General features: G+C 47.2%; 1 protein-coding gene across 3 annotated transcripts in view; it reads left to right on the top strand.

The window, feature by feature from the left end:
- The window catches only part of AGBL1 (AGBL carboxypeptidase 1), a 419,500-nt gene extending 401,209 nt beyond the window's left edge, over positions 1-18,291 (top strand). For 2 of the 3 annotated variants that reach the window (XM_066634750.1, XM_066634747.1), the window contains exon 23: positions 13,044-18,291. In XM_066634750.1, coding sequence (XP_066490847.1) covers positions 13,044-13,191 — 148 coding nt within the window. In that variant the 3' untranslated portion in view covers positions 13,192-18,291. The remainder of the gene's footprint in view (positions 1-13,043) is intronic. The other variant, XM_066634748.1, reaches the window with a different exon arrangement.
- The last annotated feature ends 392 nt before the right edge of the window (positions 18,292-18,683 follow it).

Below are 18,683 nucleotides of genomic sequence, written 5' to 3'. Positions count from 1 at the left end.
ATTTCCAGGCACAGTTAGGAAAGACTTCTTCTGAAACTTTACAGGGTTGCTATCAGTCCCTGATATCAATTTTGCACTAGGTTGACCAGCTGCCGGGCTCAAGACAGGGCAGCTTTGTATTTTCTTTGAGTGCACAGAAAACGCCTGGAATTTTGCTTCCTGAGAATCTCAGGTTTCATTTTTAAAAAGGACAAGTTTCTAGTCCTTGTCACTGAGAAAGCATTGTTGTTGGCAACCTTCAGTCTCGAAAGACTATGGTATCGCGCTCTGAAAGGTGGTTCTGGAACAGCATCTAGTGTGGCTGAAAAGGCCAATTCGGGAATGACAATCCCTTCCACACTAGGAGCAAGTGCAGTCTGTCCCTGGTCTGTCTCCCTGGCTATGGGCCTTCCTTCTTTGCCTCTTAGCCTCAGACTGTTGGCCAAGTGTCTCTTCAAACTGGGAGAGGCCATGCTGCACAGCCTGCCTCCAAGCAGGCCGCTCAGAGGCCAGGGTTTCCCACTTGTTGAGGTCCACTCCTAAGGCCTTCAGATCCCTCTTGCAGATGTCCTTGTATCGCAGCTGTGGTCTACCTGTAGGGCACTTTCCTTGCACAAGTTCTCCATAGAGGAGATCCTTTGGGATCCGGCCATCATCCATTCTCACAACATGACCGAGCCAACGCAAGCGTCTCTGTTTCAGCAGTGCATACATGCTAGGGATTCCAGCACGTTCGAGGACTGTGTTGTTTGGAACTTTGTCTTGCCAGGTGAGGCCGAGAATGCGTCGGAGGCAGCGCATGTGGAAAGCGTTCAGTTTCCTCTCCTGTTGTGAGCGAAGAGTCCATGACTCGCTGCAGTACAGAAGTGTACTCAGGACGCAAGCTCTGTAGACCTGGATCTTGGTATGTTCCGTCAGCTTCTTGTTGGACCAGACTCTCTTTGTGAGTCTGGAAAACGTTGTAGCTGCTTTACCGATGTGCTTGTTTAGCTCGGTATCGAGAGAAAGAGTGTCGGAGATCGTTGAGACAATGTACACAAAGTCATGGACAACCTCCAGCATTGTATTGAGAAAGCATTGAGCATTGAGAAAGCATTGTAATCTCTCTGAAACAGCAGGGGGCAAAGAACACTAAGAGCAGAGATTCATCCAACTGAAAAAGTAATACACAGGAAGTAAATGAACCCGTACTCATAGATCTGACTTTGGAGTAAAAAAAATTATCACAATTCCCCTGTCAATGGTTCTTGTGTAGAAGAATTGTCTCTGTGTGATGCCATGCAGAAGGCGAAGATTAAAACACTCTTGCTTTGAGCATTCTAAATTGCTATTGTGCACGGTTTTCTTATGATGGCCCACCAGAGCGTACTGAAGCCTGCTTTCTGTGGGCATGAACATTTCAAAAAAATGACATGTGACGTACATTTCTCAGGGGAAATCTGAACATTTGCATGGGAAGATAAAGGGGTGTGTCTAATTCAAGTGAGTCAGGGGGGTCTTGTGCCTGGGTCCTTTTCTGTTACCTGCCTGAGGTGCCAACAGAGGGATCTGCTAGTATCTGGTAGATCATAGTGCATGGCTGCTCCAAGCTTGAGTTGCAAGTTGTGTTGAAGTATGCTGGGTCAAACAAGCAAAGGGAGAAGATCCTTTTAGCCCTACCAAGCTGAGTTGTGATCCATGCCTCTCATGCTAATCAGAACTCTGAGGTCCCTTGTGAAGCAGAGCACAGAACTCCTAGAAATGTAAGGCACATTAGCAAAGCTGGTTGAAATTAATTTTAGAAGAAGCACAGGAGCTTTGATGACTCCCGGGGACTGCCACTTTTTTTTTCTGACTGTCTCTCCTGCCTTTTGCTGATGTTCTGCTTTGAAATCAAGGAAGCTGCATGATTGCAGTGACTCTTTTGAGCAATGAGCTGGTCCCTCCCGCCTGCCACAGGTTCACCTAAAATCAACTTCAAATTAGCCAAGGAATTTCCTCTCCCTCAGTTGAATAGCCCATCACAGCTGTTCAGCAGCACCACATACAGCTGCTGCCACAACTCTTGCCACAAGAGGCTCTCTCTCTCTCTCTCTCTCTCTCTCTCCACCCCTGCTCTGGCATCTAGCATAGCTATGGCAGCAAGCTAGGAGGGAACGGATGAAGGAGTGGGGAAAGAGAGAGGCAGGGCCCATGAGAGGGGGGCTGCAGGGGATAAATTGTTCCCAGGGGGCCCAGGAGCCAAAGGAGGAAGGCCAGAATTTTCCTGGGATCTTACATCTTCTGATCTCCTGCCAGGTGCCCAAGCAGGCCCAACCAGTGATGCCACCAGAAGCCCTAGAAATTGACTCTTGCTGACTCTTTGTTGGAGCCGTGTATGTGAGGGGTATCCATTTGGCAAAAACCAGCTAATTACTCAGAGCTTTCCTATGAAACAAAACATTCTCTCTTCCCCCCCCCCGCTATTATACAAACAACAAATGACATAAGGTGTGCCATCAAAGTTTTCAGATAGACAGAAGTTCGTTAATGAGAAATTGGTTCTAAGATTTCACAGTGACAAGCAGCAAATTGTAGCCAGCTCCCTTTTAAAGGTTTGACTTTTAAGCTGTTGCTTAAAAAAAAAAAAAATAGAATGTTTTTCCAACTGTTTTAAAACTGTTTAAGAGTCTGAAACTTTGGAACATTCCAACCTTTTTCCTTTGCCATAACTGGGCAACAGAGAAAAGGCTGCCAAGTTTGGCTGATATAAATATATTTGCACAACTCCAAATTCTGACATAATGGATGAGGATAATATGAATGACTTACAAAGAATTAGGGATTTGCAATGTGATGAGATCAATGTTCAATTTCAGGTTTGGTTGCCAGACTGCAGATTAAGGGAGTAGGTCCATGTTAATTGTGCACCATTCATCCAGAAGAGTTTTTTAAGATACCAGTTTGTGCCATCTGGAAGGGCTGGATAAAACACTTTTGAGCAAGGCTGAGCTGCAATTATTCCATTGAGAATCCTTGCTTGGAAAGCTGAATGGGATGGAAGAGTGGGACAAAGTGATCCTGGTCTTTCTGGTCACTGTTACGGTTTTGCAGTGTTGCCACTCCTCTTGCAGAAACCAAATGGAAGCTGCCATCACCAGGGAAGGGAAGCTGCGGCGAGCATGCTAACACAGCAGAGCAAGACATCGTCACGTTCTGCCCTCTTGCCTCTGAGCAGGTTTTTAAACCCAGAGGAGCCAAGGAGAGCTGGAGAGAGGCCAGCGGCTCCGGGTTCAATCTCACACACACAACCGTTAATTTTTGTCCTTATGGGGGAAAAGAAAAAGGAACCCTCTCTGTTTCAGCCCAATGCTAACAGTGCATCTTGTTCCATCCCTTTGACTGCTTTAGGCCAAGCAAGGATTAATAAAACAAATGGACTGGAACAGATGCAAGGCAGCCACAAAGCAGAGAGAGAGAGAGAGAGAGAGAGGAAAGCGAGCTTCTGTGCCGCTCTTCATTGCGCTGTTGCTCATTCTTCCCCGTTGGAAAGAAAAGGCTCCAATTACATTGCTGCCCTAGTGTATGAAAGCATGTGCCATGAAATCTAGAGGCAGAGTCTTCTTTGGGTTACGGATGCTGCTCTGCACTTATCCCAGACCGTGACTCATCAACTGGGGTGCCTAGCTTAAATCACTTGGAGGGCCACTTTTCCATTTGGATTAACTCAAGGGGGCTGCATTGCTATGGAAACTGTGGAAACACATTTATTTCTCCCTTTCCTCCATTTTTAATTCAGTGTTTTCTTTTCAACTCATTCCCCAGCAATCTCCGTTTTTGGTTAATAATATATTCACATTTTTATTTTAACAACACTGCCTTCCCAGAACATGTGGGGAAAAAAGTTAGTTCCTCATTTACAACACATCAAATAAATTAGATATAGCAGTTGAACTATGTGCCTTGCTTTTCCAATCATTTACGGTCCAACTGCAACTTTTTTTGGGGGGGGTGTGTGCTAAAATACTATTTTCCTTAGGCATGCCCCCCTTATCCACAGGGAATCCATTCCACAGACACCCCCCCCCCCATGTGGATACAGAAATCATGGGTATGCGGGACACCTGTTCCAATAGTGCCCCCCTTGCATTAACATCATTAAAAAACTTACAGGGGGTGAAGTGAATCTTGCTATACCAGATCCCTATAAGCATTTAAGCTTACGGTGAAATGTGAACAGGCTGCCAGCAACCTGAATACTTGATTAAACTAGCAATAGCGCTAAACAGGAAGTGGAAGTTAACCATTTCCAGTTTAGTGTTAGCACTGGTTTAATCAAATATCCGGCTGCCACCAGCCTGATTTTGTCATGCCGTAAGCTTAAATGCTCACAGTGATCTGTTAAAGCAAGATACACTTCATCCTCGGTAACTTTTTTAACAGTGTTATTGTGCGTGGGGGGAGCGGTTATCCATGGCTTACCCACGGATAATTGAAACAGCGGATATGGAATCTGCGGGTATAGGGAGCTGCCTGTAGTTAATTCAGCAGTCCCTTTTTGATGAATTTATTCCATTAATTGATCTCACTCTTTCCTCCATCAAACTCAGGCAGTGTGGCTGCCCTCCTCTCTTTAATCCTCACAACAACCTTATGAGGTAGGCTAGATTGAGACTAGTGATTAGACCAAAGTCATCAGAGAGCTTCATCATAGGCTGGGGAGGTGGCAGCTTTGAACTCAGGTCTCATCAATTCTACTCTGACACTCTAACCAGTGTACCAACCTCATTTTTTCTCTGTGGGCTCCATAGCCCTCTCTTTTCTTTCTCTGCATTCTGTAGCACATTAGTTCTCTCTCTCTCTCTCTCTCTCTCTCTCTCTCTCTCTCTCTCTCTCTCTGCATTATCTCAGATCTCCACTGTCCTGTTTCAATTGCATCCTGCTCTTCTGTTTATCCACAGATTAATCTGCACTCTCATCTTTCTCCCCAACCCACAGGTCTCTCTGAGACCAATGTCACCCTTTTCTTTGTTTACCCCAAAGCGCTCCCCGCTTCTCAGTTCCTCTGTGTTTACTGTTTTTTTTATCTTCAGTCTACCTTTACTCTGTTTCTGTTGCACTCTTTCCTCCCCTCGTCTGTTCTCTGTCTTCCACATTTTACTGACAGTAGTACACAAAGCTTTCACTCTTCCAGCAACTCAAACCAGTGAAGACCTGCCAGATGCAAGGAGCTTCTGCAGCCTATTTGACTGGCAGCAGCAGACTGGAAAAAAACAAAGCATTTGACACCTGCCTCGGGCACCCAAAGATCTTGAGGGCTGTTAAAAGAGATGCTGGAAGGACGTGGTGTTAAAGCTTCTCCCTGGCGCTCTGGTGTTCCTGCTATTCCTGGCAGAAGTAGTGGCTTATGGTGAAACCGTGGAAAAGATCTCCTTCTAGGGTGTACTGCCAGGCAGCAACAGTTGTCAAATATGAGTACATGATCAATATGATTGGCATTGCATTTTCTACAGACCTTATAGTTGAACAGGGTGGCAAAAAGTTTTCCATCAACAAACCAACAAAGTTTAGCCCAGGAGAAGGGAGATCATCAGAAAACACACACACACATATTAGGGGCAAAGAAGGGGGGAAAGGGCACAATGATTGATTTTGGAAGGGCGAGTGGAGCACTTACTAATTTCTGGAAGAGAAATAATGGCATATATCTCATTAAAGCTCCCATCCTAAATAAAAAGAAGCTCCTGGGCTAACTACTAACTATACTGGGCTATATACTGTAGTCTCTCGGTATCTGCAGGGGATTGGTGGCCACCAGAGCCACCGTTCCACCCTCCCCATGGATACTGAATTCCACAAGTGTGAAGTGATCCATTAAGGCAGCCCGGTGCACAATTGCACTTCCAGTCCATTCCGGAGCTGGTGATAGCCTGCAGCCCGCACAATGGGGCTCCTTGGGCCTCCGATTCAGCTCCCAGACATGACTGGAAGTCACTTCAGTTTGTGCCCATGACTTCCGGTCACGTTTGAGAAGCCTTCTGAGGCTGAGGCCTTCCCTGGCTTCAGAACACCTCCTGGACATGACCAGAAGCTACTTCTGGTCACGTCTGGGAGGCCCTCTAAGCTGGGACACAGCACCCATGGATGCTCGTATCCATAGATGTCAAGCCCATGGATAAGAAGGGCCTGTTGTTTGATGTCTTCTGTATGCATGGCTTCTGTAAGGGTAAGTCTTGCCTCACGAACCTTATAGAGTTCTTTGAAAAGGTCAACAGGCATGTGGATGCGGGAGAACCCATGGACATTATATATCTGGACTTTCAGAAGGCGTTTGACACGGTCCCTCACCAAAGGCTACTGAAAAAAACTCCACAGTCAGGGAATTAGAGGACAGGTCCTCTCCTGGATTGAGAACTGGTTGGAGGCCAGGAAGCAGAGAGTGGGTGTCAATGGGCAATTTTCACAATGGAGAGAGGTGAAAAGCGGTGTGCCCCAAGGATCTGTCCTGGGACCGGTGCTTTTCAACCTCTTCATAAATGACCTGGAGACAGGGTTGAGCAGTGAAGTGGCTAAGTTTGCAGACGACACCAAACTTTTCCGAGTGGTAAAGACCAGAAGTGATTGTGAGGAGCTCCAGAAGGATCTCTCCAGACTGGCAGAATGGGCAGCAAAATGGCAGATGCGCTTCAATGTCAGTAAGTGTAAAGTCATGCACATTGGGGCAAAAAATCAAAACTTTAGATATAGGCTGATGGGTTCTGAGCTGTCTGTGACAGATCAGGAGAGAGATCTTGGGGTGGTGGTGGACAGATCGATGAAAGTGTCGACCCAATGTGCGGCAGCAGTGAAGAAGGCCAATTCTATGCTTGGGATCATTAGGAAGGGTATTGAGAACAAAACGGTTAGTATTATAATGCCGTTGTACAAATCGATGGTAAGGCCACACCTGGAGTATTGTGTCCAGTTCTGGTCGCCGCATCTCAAAAAAGACATAGTGGAAATGGAAAAGGTGCAAAAGAGAGCGACTAAGATGATTATGGGGCTGGGGCACCTTCCTTATGAGGAAAGGCTACGGCGTTTGGGCCTCTTCAGCCTAGAAAAGAGACGCTTGAGGGGGGACATGATTGAGACATACAAAATTATGCAGGGGATGGACAGAGTGGATAGGGAGATGCTCTTTACACTCTCACATAATACCAGAACCAGGGGACATCCACTAAAATTGAGTGTTGGGCGGGTTAGGACAGACAAAAGAAAATATTTCTTTACTCAGCGCGTGGTCGGTCTGTGGAACTCCTTGCCACAGGATGTGGTGCTGGCGTCTAGCCTAGACGCCTTTAAAAGGGGATTGGACGAGTTTCTGGAGGAAAAATCCATTATGGGGTACAAGCCATGATGTGTATGCGCAACCTCCTGATTTTAGGAATGGGTTAAGTCAGAATGCCAGATGTAGGGGAGGGCACCAGAATGAGGTCTCTTGTTATCTGGTGTGCTCCCTGGGGCATTTGGTGGGCCGCTGTGAGATACAGGAAGCTGGACTAGATGGGCCTATGGCCTGATCCAGTGGGGCTGTTCTTATGTTCTTATGTTCTTATGTCAGCAAAGAGAAACACTCTGGATATGTGTAAACTGCACTTCCATCTAGTAACTTCCTAGCAATGGGGTGGGCTACTTGTCGAGATGTGTGTGCCCCTTCCTCCCTCCCAATGCTTCCTGTGATCAGAAAATAGCCCTCCTGGTTCCCTGGACAATTGCATTCCCCATCTAGCTAACCCAGATCAAGTGTCTGGCATGGCTTCCTTTCACTTATACGTGATAGAACTCCACTGGCCTCCATCAGGCGTCCATTTTTTTAATCTGGCTAAATCAATTATGAACATTACAGGCTGCAATTACCCTTGGAACTCGTGAAAAACTAATTAGTACAAGTCCTAATGATGAATTACAGCTGAACAGAATGAGGGAAAAATGGGAATTCGAAAAAGAGGTTTGTCATTGGGTAATCATAGCAAACAGAATCGGGGGAGAGCTCTTAATTGTTCCATTAAAAGCTGCATGGCGGACAGTAAACTAGTACACTGGGCAAAGCTTTGCCTCAATCCTAGGCTGGGAATGTATGTCAGTGGGCTGTGCCTGCCCTGCTTCTGAGAGGAGCAGCCATTGGATGGATTACTGTGATGTCATGGAATTTCATGCGTATTATAACTCATCTAGGGAAAGCCATCAGCAGAGAAAGAAAGAAAGAAAGAAAGAAAGAAAGAAAGAAAGAAAGAAAGAAAGAAAGAAAGAAAGAAAGAAAGAAAGAAAGAAAGCTATGCAGATTCTGTGAAGGAACTAAATTGTCAGTTTGGTTGAGAAATCCCTCGCACAAGATCCAGAGACAGAAGAGATTGTGTGCTGGGTAATGAAGGGACAAAGCCCCCAGTAAGGTGTAGAACTGGGTGCAGAAATCCAAACATATTTGGATAATAAATGTGTATCTGGTGAGGTTGTACACTACAGCAGTCTCAAACAATGGTTCGGGATCCACCTGGTGGGTCATGAACCAATTTCAGGTGGGTCATGTAGTACCTAGCTCAGCCACCATTGAAAATACAGAGCTGGAAATATAGGGTGCAGAACTGCTGGACACTGCAGGCTCCCAGTGGGAGAGAGGCCTGGCACTTTGCCCTGAATAGGTGGGAAGATACTAAAAAGGGGGGAGGGCTAAGTGGTTGGAGAAGGATCCAAATCTGCCTTCTGATGTTTGCATTCTGAGCTATGCAAAATAACAGCACAAGCATGCTGTGTAATGGGAACTTTGGCTGATTCCAGCTTAGGTTTGAAGCTTAAATGGATGATGTCACTTCTGGCCATGACATCACTTTCAGGTTAATGACATCACTTCCGGCGGGTCCCGACATATTGTTGTTCTAAAATGTGGGTCCCGGTGCTAAAGGTTTGGGACCCATTGCCCCACAGTGTTGTATTTTTTTGATGTGGGGGTACATATAAGCTTTCCCCCCTCTAATTCATATGGGCAAATCGCATCAGAGGCTAAGCACACACCCTGAATGGAATGTTTACACCAGCATTTAACATAAAAAAGGGAGCACCTTTTAAAACAAATTGACATCAGAATAAATGAAACCCCCTATGGGTCTGTCTTGTCTCTTGTTTTCGGTATGTCAGCAAGAACTTGCAATTCCTGCACACACAAAGCAGCCTTTCAAGAACAGAAGCAAATAAACAAATAAGTACACACACATACAAAGCAGAACTAATTAAGATCAACTCATCTCTCAATAAATATGCAAATTAAAAATCAAAACAAAGGAATTGTATTTATCACATCATAAAGTTGCAAATTGCTGCTGAGACTCCCATAGACTGCATGAGATGGAGGTTATGGGACAATGGGCTTTGGGTGAACAGGCCAATCAACCTGTGTGTGCCTGCTTGCCTGGATTGAGCATTTCAACTGCACATGCTCCCTCCTTTGCTCATATCACCTCAGAGACCTGGATTAATAACTGAGTGCTTATTAACTTTGGCTTGCAGCTTGGGGAGATTCTCCTGAAGTTCAGGTGAGGGTAGGACTCCCACAGAGTACACTATAGGCAGGAGGAAGAACCGCGTAGCAAGAACTGCCCTGCCCTCCTGTAGGTTGCAATCTGCTGTGCTCCTGAAGTTGGGCAGGTGGATGCGTCCAAGGAGGGCTTGCTCTTTTACTACTCCTGAGACCATCAGATCATGAGTGGGCATCAGGTGTAGGGTGAGGGAGTCTATTTCCTTTGTCCTGGGGTGAAGGGTCTACATGTGGAAACCTGCCTCTGGTGAGGCTGCATTCAATTTGTTCCAAAGAAGGTTGTAAGCTGCCCCAAAGACCTAATGCTGGAAAGGCAGAAACTAGTTAGATCAATCCCCTGGGAGCTGGGGATAAGAATAGGCCCTCAGTTTGGCTGCACTTGTCCTAAGAGGCGACTAAACAGCCACCGGGTAGATGGGACTCCTCAGCCTGGGAAGGCAGCTCATCTGAGAGAAGGAAAACTCTGATCCCAAACCTCTACTGCCTTGTGGCTACATCCAGTTATGGAAAAGGCTTCAGGAGTCAACCTCGAGGCAAAATCCAGAGCCGGAGTCCCTGAGGCAGTTCATGGCTGAACACAGTCACGTTCTGGCAACTCCTGCGATGCCGCTGGAACCAACCGTATTGGCCTCTGCCTTTCCATTGGACCATTTCAGCGATGTGGAGAGGGGGGATTTGCTGCATGGGTGACAGCCTATCCTCCATACCTACTTTACCCAGGCTTCGCGCACTGGAGAGGACACTCTGTTCCAGAACCACCATTCAGAGCACGATACCATAGTCTTCCGAGACTGAAGGATGCCAACAAGTTAGATCAGCATTTCCCAGGTAGGTCATGACTCAATTTTTGGTGGGTCATGGGCCCACTGAGGTCAGGACAATGCAGGGGAAAATGGTGGACAGTCTGGAGGTCACTTCCGGATTGCATGTGCACACTCTCCACATCCTTGGCCACATAGCACTGCATTTCCCAAAGTGTGTTGATGTTGCCAAGGATGCTGGGAAAACATGTGGCCCAGAAGCAATCTCCGGGTCGACCACCAGTGTCCTGGCATTGGTGGGCCCCAGATCCATCACTGGGCTGCCGAGGTAAGACATTTGGGAACCCCTGAGCTAGCCCTCTTTTCATGTGTCTCCTCCCACATGCTCAGTCAGTGGCATGGAGGAAAGCAGTCTGGCTGAGATAAAAATCTAAATGAACAATGGCATTTGACAAAGAGGAAAGCATCTGGAAGACCAGCCAGTCATTTAGTATCCTGTGGCACGGCACTGCAGGGATTAGACTTGTCTCTGTATCCGTGGCATCGCTGGGGGTGGGGGGTGGGCCACACTACGTGACACCCATGGGGGGACTGACACAACTACTGGCAAAAAAAAATTTAAAATCTTGGTACTTTTGAATAAGACCACTATGTTATATATCATTTGATGTGTAATTTCATGTGGATGTAATTTCAACAGGCATGTGGATGCGGGAGAACCCGTGGACATTATATATCTGGACTTTCAGAAGGCATTTGACACGGTCCCTCACCAAAGGCTACTGAAAAAACTCCACAGTCAGGGAATTAGAGGACAGGTCCTCTCGTGGATTGAGAACTGGTTGGAGGCCAGGAACTGGTTGGAGGCCAGGAAGCAGAGAGTGGGTGTCAATGGGCAATTTTCACAATGGAGAGAGGTGAAAAGCGGTGTGCCCCAAGGATCTGTCCTGGGACCGGTGCTTTTCAACCTCTTCATAAATGACCTGGAGACAGGGTTGAGCAGTGAAGTGGCTAAGTTTGCAGACGACACCAAACTTTTCCGAGTGGTAAAGACCAGAAGTGATTGTGAGGAGCTCCAGAAGGATCTCTCCAGACTGGCAGAATGGGCAGCAAAATGGCAGATGCGCTTCAATGTCAGTAAGTGTAAAGTCATGCACATTGGGGCAAAAAATCAAAACTTTAGATATAGGCTGATGGGTTCTGAGCTGTCTGTGACAGATCAGGAGAGAGATCTTGGGGTGGTGGTGGACAGGTCGATGAAAGTGTCGACCCAATGTGCGGCGGCAGTGAAGAAGGCCAATTCTATGCTTGGGATCATTAGGAAGGGTATTGAGAACAAAACGGCTAATATTATAATGCCGTTGTACAAATCGATGGTAAGGCCACACCTGGAGTATTGTGTCCAGTTCTGGTCGCCGCATCTCAAAAAAGACATAGTGGAAATGGAAAAGGTGCAAAAGAGAGCGACTAAGCTGATTACGGGGCTGGGGCACCTTCCTTATGAGGAAAGGCTACGGCGTTTGGGCCTCTTCAGCCTAGAAAAGAGACGCTTGAGGGGGGACATGATTGAGACATACAAAATTATGCAGGGGATGGACAGAGTGGATAGGGAGATGCTCTTTACACTCTCGCATAATACCAGAACCAGGGGACATCCACTAAAATTGAGTGTTGGGCGGGTTAGGACAGACAAAAGAAAATATTTCTTTACTCAGCGCGTGGTCAGTCTGTGGAACTCCTTGCCACAGGATGTGGTGCTGGCGTCTAGCCTAGACGCCTTTAAAAGGGGATTGGACGAGTTTCTGGAGGAAAAATCCATTATGGGGTACAAGCCATGATGTGTATGCGCAACCTCCTGATTTTAGGAATGGGTTAAGTCAGAATGCCAGATGTAGGGGAGAGCACCAGGACGAGGTCTCTTGTTATCTGGTGTGCTCCCTGGGGCATTTGGTGGGCCGCTGTGAGATACAGGAAGCTGGACTAGATGGGCCTATGGCCTGATCCAGTGGGGCTGTTCTTATGTTCTTATGTTCATGCAGAATGCAATGAAACAAACCACATTGAAATATCTGTTCTCTCAAATGTTCTAGCCAAGAAACCAGCGGGGGTGGGGCAATGGTACATCACTATGCCCACTGCCTGGGGCGTTGCCCCGCCCACTGCATGGGAGGAGGTCCATCATGGGGGTGACCCACTGGCCTCCTGCCCCAGGTGACGTAAACCCTAGTGACACCACTGCTCCATATGTACTGATGAGCTAACCAGATTTTTTATTTGAACTGCCCATGATATAGCTCCTACCTCTCTTTCTCTGTCTCTGTCTGTGTCTCTCCCCCCCCCCCATAACACATACCTTTGATAATATAAGTTAGGTCCTAATCCTGTTCAACTTTCCAGCACTGATGCAGCAGTGCCAATGGGATGTGTTCTGCATCCTGCAGTGGGGGAGGGGAGGGCAGTTACAGAGGCCTCCTCAAGTTAAGGCAATGTCTGTTCCCTTACCTCGGGGCTGCAGTGGAGCTGTGTTGCTGCTGGAAAGTTGGATAGGATCAGGCCCTTATTGGTCTTCAGGTTTGTGGGAGGAATAAAAGCTTTCAAATTTAAACTTTGGCCACCTATGGCTTTCCCACCGAGTCTGGAATAAGCCACCGTGTGTGCTCCTGTTCTCAAGACCTCATCTTCTGTTCAGAAACCCTCTTTCTACTGCCACTATTCAACTCTCTCTCTCTCTCTCTCTCTCTCTCTCTCTCTCTCTCTCTCTCTCCTGCTTCTGGTAGGAGCAGTAGCAACAGCAGCCTCGAGACAGATGACGAGCTTCCCCACGGGGATGAAGTCGATTATAACACTGACAGCTGCTCTGAGCAGGAAGGAGATTTCACCGAGTTGGACAAAGAAATCCAGGAGTGTCCCTCCAGCCTCGAATGAGGGCAGGGAAAAGCAGAGGTCAACACAGGGCAGGCGTGTGGCCCCCAGACTCACGAAGGACTTTTACATCTCCAGCCAGCCGCTGGTCGTGAGTCTCGCCTGCTGCTGTCCACACCCCTCGGGGTCTTCAACAGAACTGAGCTCAGTCCCGTGACTTCTGAATTCCCAAGCAGGAAGCCAACGGGGTCATTGCTGGTGTCTGCTTCTTTGCTGGTGACAGCTCCAATCCCAGGCGTGTTGCCCCAGTTGCATTTCCCACCCCCCAAAACCCAGACTTTCTTTGGTGTTTATATTGCTATCTAAAGGAGAAGATTCCATCAAAGGAGGGAGTGATGCCTTGCAATGAAGAGACCCCTTTCTCTCTATTCTTGCGCAATATTTTCTGCTTGATTGCCCTTGGTTTTCTCCCTTTTTAAAATTTTTCTCCTGGCTATGATTTTGTGGGTGATTATGGGTAATTGGCTTATGAAGTACCTCTTGCAAGTAGCCAGCATGGCCATCATTTTTCCTCTGGCCCACTTGTGATTCTTACCTAAAGCAGCAAAACAATGTGCTGTTGGACCCAGTTCTAGTCAAGCTGGGAAATGTGAGGTCAGGGTGAAGGGCCGCAAGGGATCAGACCAGCCAGGGGAGTCAGTAGCAGAGTCCAGCTCCCAAATGGCTCAAACCAGCAAGCAACCCTGACACCTGGAAGCTTTTAAGAAGGACAGGGAGAATCACCGAACTCCCCTTTGGCCAAATGCTGTTGAGGCTAGATGATACCTTGCTAGTGGGGCTTGTTCCATGAATGCCCCCCCCCTTTGGCCAAAGCTGCCAAACTGAATCCCTTCCCAGAATCCCTCAGGCTCAGAGCATCCACAGGTTTGAATTCTGACACATGGGGTAAATGATGAACAGGTTGTCTTGAGGCTGTAGGTTCCCTGGCCTGGCAAACATGTGCCACTCCCTGTGAGGTTGGGCCCAATCAAGATCCCAAGAGTCAGTGGCGTAGCTACTGATGGTGCAGTCATGTGCCATGTATGCAGCCCCTCCCACTCGCCATCGGAGCCCATTCTGGGCAGTGATGGTAACACACAAGCACCCCTTCACTGCCATCACTGCCCAAAATGGCTCTGAAGGTGAGTTTGAAGGACCACTTTCATAACTCCTTGTGGTGCCTGGGGACGTGCGGTGAGGGGGACATGTGGTGCGGTGCGGGGAACTTACCAGGGACATGCAATGCGGAGGTCGCAGGTGAGGCAAAACTGTCCCATCATTGTCCATAGAAAAGCACACAGTTGCCCTGCCTGCTGGCTCCCAAAGAAGCTCTCCTTACACCTGCTTTCTCGCTGTAAGCGAGTGGGGTGGCTGTGGTGCTTTTCCACGGACTATGATGGGGCAGTTCTACCTCACCTGCTGCCCCCACACCGCACGTCCCTGGTACTTACTGCGCCATACCTCCTGCAGCTCTGCTGCCGCTGCGAGTGAATCATTCTTAAATCAGACATAAGGCTATTATTTAAGCTGTCGGAGGATTCTAAGCCACAGCTTCACATTGCGACATGTTCTTGCCTTGGCAGATCGCCTGAGTGAGAAACGAGAGTTGCCTCTTGAAGTGTTTCTGTACTTTGTTATCAGACTCTTGCGGGAGGCGTGTTGCACGTCCAATGCTCAGACATTTGGTCACGGGCATGTTATTGATTGTTTGGAATCCAAACCTTAATCATTGGCAAGGCAGGAAACAAACCACCACAGGGCTGCCAGCCAATCAGTGTTGCCCGAGGTTAATTTGGCGGGTGAATTGTCTGTAGAAATTTCATGCAAAGTTACGGGAATTTTAAGAACAACCCATGGTATTTCTCAGGGGGCCTGCACTCCATCTGATAGTGAATGAAATTCAAAGGGACTTCCAGATGTGCTTCCCAGAGGCCTGTGGCGCGATCGGACCTAAGATTGCACCGGCACGGAGTGCCTCTTCCACAGAGAGTGTTAACTTCACATAGATTCTCACAGGCACCCGCTGTGCCTTGTGGCCTTCTGATGTTTCCCAGGTCAAAGAAAGATCTTTGGGCCCTGCACAGTATATGGAATAGAGGCGCCTGAGGGGGGTCATGATCGAGACATACAAAATCATGCAGGGGATGGACAGAGTGGATAGAGAGATGCTCTTTTCCCTCTCGCATAACACCAGAATCAGGGGACATCCATGAAAGTTGAGTGTTAGGAGAGTTAGGGCAGAAGGAAGCTAATATTTCCTTACCCAGCATGTAATTGGTTTGTGGAACTCCTTGCCACAGGAAGTAGTGATGGCAACTTGCCTGGGTGCCTTTAAGAGGGGATTGGACAAATTTCTGGAGGAAAAGTTCATCACGGGTTACAAGTCATAGTAGGTATGTGTAAGCTCTTGGTCTTAGAGGTAAGCTGCCTCTGATTGCCAGATGCAGGGGAGGGCACCAGGATGCAGGTTGTGTCTGTTGTCTTGTATGCTCCCTGGGGCATTTGCTGGGCTGCTGTGAGATACAGGAAGCTGGACTAGATGGGCCCTTGGCCTGATCCAGCAGGGCTCCTCTTATGTTCTTAGAGTGTAACATGTAGAGCAAACCACCCTGTGATTTTCTCCCCCCCCCCCCCCGCCGACTCTGGCTAATGTAATGTAAGCCTTGCGCTCTTTATTATTACTTTAAAAATATTTATAGACCATTATTCATGAAAAATATAGCGGTTTAACGGAGTTAAACTCAACTGTAAACACCAGCGGAATGATGCAATAAACCAAACTTAAAAAAAAAAAAAATAAAAGCACCACCAAAGTAACAAGAAATCAGCATTACAGGAATCAGTCTCGGGGAAGGCAGGACCACAGTCAAGTTACAAAGGCCTTTTGAAACGTGAGCATTTTGACTTGACCACCAAAGGGGAGGCTGGACGTACCTGTGTTGGAAGAGCATTAAGTAGCATTGGGGCTGAGAGTTGGCATTGGGCCTGTGGTAAGATGCATGATTAGGCCCCCTTCCTAAACTTGCTTTGTACTGTATATTTACCGTATTTTTCGCTCCATAAGACGCACCTGACCATAAGACGCACCTATTTTTAGGAGGAGAACAGGAAAAAAAATATTCTGAACCAAATAGTGTAATAAAATATTTAATAAACTATAACAGAATAACATTTGAACCATCCCCCCCTTATTAGGGTGAATGGGATCATAAACTGGCATGAAGATCCCCCCTTCATTAAGGTCCCCAACATGCACTCTTTTTTGCAGTATTCGCTCCATAAGACGCACACACTTTTCCCCCTACTTTTTTGGGGGAAAAAGTGCATCTTATGGAGCGAAAAATACGGTATTTTGTCATGGCCCAAGCCCCCTGAAAGCCTGGGTCCTGAGGATTTTGCCCTCCCATCCCCCTTCCTCAGGCTTGGCTGTGGCAGAAAAGCCCCACTCCCAGTGAAGACTAGGCTAACCTCCCCATCTGCCCCCCATAAAAGGAAAATCTAGTCCTAGGGTCTCATCAGATTTCAAATGTTGGGCAGGGCAGGGCAAGGCAGTTATATGCGTGTAGAAAATCCGGACACAAACCATTTAAGGATTTAAAAGTAAGAACAAATATCTTGAACTGGGGCCAGAAACCAACTAGCAAGTTCTGCAAAACACACCAATTTTTCAGGAAAAAAAAAGGAATTTCTGGGTTCCTCCCAAGAGAAAAACTTCTGAGTACACTCAAGGAAAACTACATGAGCTTCAGCAAGACAGGTGCCATTTGTCAGGGGGTTTCCAATATGGGATGCACACCAGAATGTTGCACAAAGTGAAAATTGAAGCAAATTTCAAAGTTACTACCATCTGAGCAACTTCCTCTTCAGAGGAAGCCAGACAGGTTTACGTGCAACAGGTGATATTTCCGAGGCAGGACCCTATTTCAAACAGGTGACAGACATGAATGTTAGTCCGTTATAGTAAACCTCCATCCATTAAAAGAATCATCCTTGAGGTGATACTCAGGAAAGCATTAGTAGTTTCGCAGTCCTTGGCCTTTGCTGTCATATTTTAGAATTCACCAAAGAGGACTCCATCCCTCCTCCAGGGTTTGCAGTAAATGGAATTGACTTTTCCCCCCTCTGTGTCATGAAAATGTAATAAAATAATAAAAAAGATGTGCAAAGTATGTGACAGTCCAGCAGTTCCATAGGCAGCGGCCATGCCTTGTGGCCTTCTGATGTTTCTCAGGTCAAAGGAAGATCTTTGAGCCCTGCACGGTATATAATAGGAGACGTTAAAGTGTCATTTATTATATAATCTTTCTTGTCAGGCAGATTTCTTGCACAGCAGCAAAATGGGAGAGAAGTTCAGTTGGGGGGGGGGAGGGCTATTCATTACTATGCAGTTTTTTCACCAAGCCTGGATTACGTTTATGCTCAGTCACTGCACATTTGCTGAAAAGCGATTATCATGCTCAGCAAAACTGTGTCAAATGTATACCATTTGGGGGTCATATTTTGGCAGTGTCAAAAATACTCTACCTCTTTTTCTTTATGGCTTGCTGGCATGGCTTGAAACAACCAGGGGACATCCATTAAAATTGAGCATTGGGAGGGTTAGGACAGACAAAAGAAAATATTTCTTTACTCAGCGTGTGGTCGGTCTGTGGAACTCCTTGATGCAGGATGTGGTGACGGCATCTGGCCTGGATGCCTTTAAAAGGGGATTGGACAAGTTTCTGGAGGAAAAATCCATTACGGGTTAGAAGCCGTGATGTGTATGTGCAACCTCCTGATTTTAGAAATGGGCTATGTCAGAATGCCAGATGCAAGGGAGGACACCAGGATGCAGGTCTCTTGCTATCTGGTGTGCTCCCTGGGGCATTTGGTGGGCCGCTGTGAGATACAGGAAGCTGGACTAGATGGGCCTATGGCCTGATCCAGTGGGGCTGTTCTTATGTTCTTAACTACAATTCCCAGGAAGCCTTGCAGGTCTCTTGTGATCTGGTGTGCTCCCTGGGGCATTTGGTGGGCCGCTGTGAGATATAGGAAGCTGGACTAGATGGGCCTATGGCCTGATCCAGTGGGGCTGTTCTTATGTTCTTCATATGTATTGATTTATTAAAAGGTGTATTTTTCAAATATGTGCCTCCCCTTTCTCTTGCCCACACTCTCCAAATTAACTCAGTTTGCCCTCACTGACAATGACATCGTCACATTGCCAGAATCTGATTGGCTGCATTGCAAGGTGACATCATCCTGATCATTGCATGATCCCGGATAGGCAGGAATTAGACATGCGACCTAACAGGGCTCATCCATGAGGCCAACTGAAGCTGTCGCATCTTCAGCAGATTGGGATGGGGTGTGTGTGTGGGGGGGGGGGGGTGTCTCTTCTTTGTGTGCCTTCTTGCTCCTCCTTCTCCTTTCACTCCCTGGATTGGAAAAAGAGGAGGGAGATAGAGTCAAAGAGGAAATGTAGAGGGGAGGGGAATGCTGAGCTAGAACATTGGAGAGCAGAGGTTTCAGGTAGG

This window comes from Tiliqua scincoides, chromosome 8, assembly GCF_035046505.1.
Source record: "Tiliqua scincoides isolate rTilSci1 chromosome 8, rTilSci1.hap2, whole genome shotgun sequence".
Taxonomy (NCBI): Eukaryota; Metazoa; Chordata; class Lepidosauria; order Squamata; family Scincidae; genus Tiliqua; species Tiliqua scincoides.
Note: the sequence above shows the minus strand (reverse complement) of the source record. Positions and strands in the feature narration are given on the sequence as shown.